The 3,428-nt window shown below is 35.4% G+C and overlaps 1 protein-coding gene across 1 annotated transcript in view; it reads left to right on the top strand.

The window, feature by feature from the left end:
• Positions 1-2,346, top strand: part of LSM6 (LSM6 homolog, U6 small nuclear RNA and mRNA degradation associated) — a 10,074-nt gene extending 7,728 nt beyond the window's left edge. The window contains exon 3 of the mRNA XM_015558861.1: positions 2,186-2,346. Coding sequence (XP_015414347.1) covers positions 2,186-2,346 — 161 coding nt within the window. The remainder of the gene's footprint in view (positions 1-2,185) is intronic.
• Positions 2,347-3,428: the final 1,082 nt, after the last annotated feature.

Genomic DNA, 3,428 nt, shown 5'->3' with positions numbered 1-3,428 from the left:
CATGTGATTAGGGTGAACACTGTGTTCAGTATCTTCTCAGTACCCACTTCATTGAGGAGATCAACCAGCTGGACCTTTTTGTCTCTGCTCTTTAGGGAAAATTTACCTACTTATAAATGTAATATATGTGGGACTTTTTGTTTTGTTATAAATTTCAAAGCAAATTCTAGAGAAAAGTATACTCCAGAAGAAAGCCAATTCTCCCAAAATTCTACTACCCAGAGACAATCAGCCTTACCAACTGGATCTGTCTCCATATAAGCATAGTTTTACATCAGTGGGATCAGCTATACATGCACCCTGATCTTTTAATATTAAAAAATATGTTCAGTCATCTGACAATATAAAGTGTTTAAAGACTCCATGGGGTTACCTTGTGTGGAAATACCATAATTTTGTGTTAATTTTTAACCAATTCCCTATGAATGCGCATTTAAGGGTTTACCAGTTTTGCTATTATAAACATATTTGCTCCTTTGACGTATCTTGAGCATCTGTCCAACTATTTCTTTAGAATCAATTCCCTAGGCTAAGATTTCTGAGTCGAAGAGCATTGGAGCAGAGGGTTCATTCTTCTTTAGGCTCTCACCTACCCTTGTATTAGCTTTGTTTTCAACTTTTTCATTCTAATTGGCAACAAGTAATACCTCATTTTATTTATATTTCTCTGTTTACTAGTGAGGCTAAATAACCTTTCACATGGGTGGTAGTCAAAACTTTTCTCTTTCTGAATGTCTGGCTCATGGCTTCTATACTAGTAAAGCAAAGTGGTGTACACTGTTGGGAATATTACTACACAGAGCTCTCATTTTGTGGTTAAATACTACTAAAAACCAGCTCTTTGTAGCAGTTTCTCTTTAAGCTTAAAGAAAACTTTGTTTTCTATTATTTATAGTAATTAATCCCTTAGAGAAAGGAAGGTGTTACAATTATAACCTGGCACCTTTTTCTTTTTTTAAAAAAAGACACAACCTTTCCTTTGAGAATAGCTATTTTTATTAGAAGTGAACATTTAATTTTGAAATGCTCTTGATGCATTTTCAAACAGATTTGCAGACCAGGTCTCAGAAGTTTCTTGCTCTTTTACAATGGTGGTTTAATTGTAAAATTAATACAGCAGGAAATAAACTGTAGAGTTGTATCAAACTTTTTGATAGGAGATAATTGTTAATGTTCAGAATCCATTGTGATTCTCTGAAAGCTTCCAGTTTTTAGCAGAATTCTGTTAGGTGAATGTTTTGTACTCTCGTTACACATACAATTTTGAAAAGAAACTTTTGTTTAGAGGAGAATGGGGCCGGAGGCAGGGAGTGAGGAGCATACTAACGAAATTGAGACTAAATGAAGTTGTCGACTTGGTTAATTGAATCTAATCTGTAGTATTTGCTTTCATTTAAATTATTTTTCTAGAAAATACCTCTTTAATTTAGAGACTTCAGTTTTGAAAACTATTCACCCAGTTTCCTTGAAAGTTCCCTAGAATGTTTGTGGCCATTTTTCTGTATTAGTCTGGATTTGAAATATTATAACTGTAACAAACAGAAAGGGATGTGTTACAATGCAATATGTTGCCTTGTATTCTCAAGCTGCTCTTCACTGTGAGTCACAGCTTTAAGTTGTTCCTTCAGGAGCACCTGCTGTCTCCTCCTCTATTATTTTAACAGATTGTGGAGACTTCCTCTTAACCTTGGAGTACATTCATTTGCTGCAGTAGTTGTTGTGAAAGAATGAAATAAATCTGCCAGACCCGTATTTCACTTAGTGGCTAAAGTAAGAAATGCCCCTGGAAGGGAGGAGTCTTGGCTAATGGTCATTTGCTCCTGCATAATTGCCTACTCCTTTTTTTAGTTTTCAAAGAATGGTGTTTTATTTGGCATATTCTTTTATGTTACTTTTGTGAAGGCTTTACAAGTTACTGTTATCACACATACCATGAAAAAAGTGACAGTTCATTGTTTTTCCTACTTTCATGCTGTGTGCTTCTTAGCTTTTATTCAGATGGACATTAAATAAAGGCATTTTTCTATGCGTCCGTCTATTCAGTGTTGTTTATAGTATGAATTTTTATATTAAGCATATAAGAGCTAATGAATGGAAAGATGGTCAGCTCTAAGGTATATATATCCTGTAATTTTCAACTCTTCCTTGCTTTGTATATCTTCTCTTTGATTCAATCTGTCTGCAGGGGTCCTGGCTTGTCTGGATGGCTATATGAATATAGCCTTGGAGCAGACAGAAGAATATGTAAATGGACAGCTGAAGAATAAGTATGGGGATGCATTTATCCGAGGAAACAACGGTAATATTCCTTCACTCTGTAGTGTAGTTGTACAACATCTGAACTAAGCCTTTGTGTTTATAGTTGGGATCACCAACGGGTTTTCTAGATAACTTAAAAGTTCAGTTTTAGTTTTACTTTGTCTACTTTTAAATTCTTATATTTCAAATCTTCAGTGTGACCAGTTTATTTTTAGTAGCTTCATGGGTTTGGGGACTAAAAAATCTCCCCTGCCCTTACTGAGGGGCATTGGTATACTGACCTGAACTCTTTCTATTGGATACAGTTTATTCTATTCCCCCAACACTGCCTCTCACACTGGAATCTGGGGCTGTAAGAATGGCCAGTGTTTCCCTGCTATCTTTGGTTTGCATCATTTGGCAGTTAGCTTGTCCTATTTGTCCTTTGTGAATCATTTAAATGCTCTCTGTGGAGATTGTATCTTTTAATTTGACAAAAATGACAAAACAGGAAATATGGTTCTAAAATTACTCCGCTTTTTAACATCTAATATATGGCTGTGATTATTATGTTTACTTTTAAGTACCTCATTTAAAAACACATTATCACTAAAGTAATATATGAATTTTTAGGGAGAAGACTTCAAAACGATGGTAGTTATCCCTTGACCCCTCCCCGCTTTTTGTCCCCATTCCCCAAATGGAGCTCTGGGAACCTGAGTTTGGGCTTTATATTGGTGTGCGTTCTCTAATTCCGGTTAACTCCCTCAGCCCCTTTGCTGAGAAGTCAGCACTCTGACTTAGTGTGGGCATTCTATCTCCTAATCGTACAATGCCATTTTTCCCCGTATCTTCATATATAATATGCTTTTTAGTTCTAACATGTAGAGTTTCTCTTCTCATTTTTCATACTGTTCTTATTTGATCTCTTACATTTACTAAGAAATGTTAGGATTTTTCAACATTTCAAGACAACTGATAGCAGTCAGTTGCAGGTTCTGTAAGTGATAGGGTGGATCCTGTCACATGCATATACAACATGTAGACCATGTCCAATTTCCCAGGATGTTTTTACTGTCATTTTGATGCTTCTCTTCATATATCTTTTCCATGATGTAATAATTAATAATCAGTGGTAGTTATTTTTAGACTCCCACATTCACATCCTAGACTTTTTATTTTCTAAAGTT

Source organism: Myotis davidii, unplaced genomic scaffold, assembly GCF_000327345.1.
Source record: "Myotis davidii unplaced genomic scaffold, ASM32734v1 scaffold151, whole genome shotgun sequence".
Lineage (NCBI taxonomy): Eukaryota > Metazoa > Chordata > Mammalia > Chiroptera > Vespertilionidae > Myotis > Myotis davidii.
This window is presented reverse-complemented; position numbering and strand designations above follow the sequence as displayed.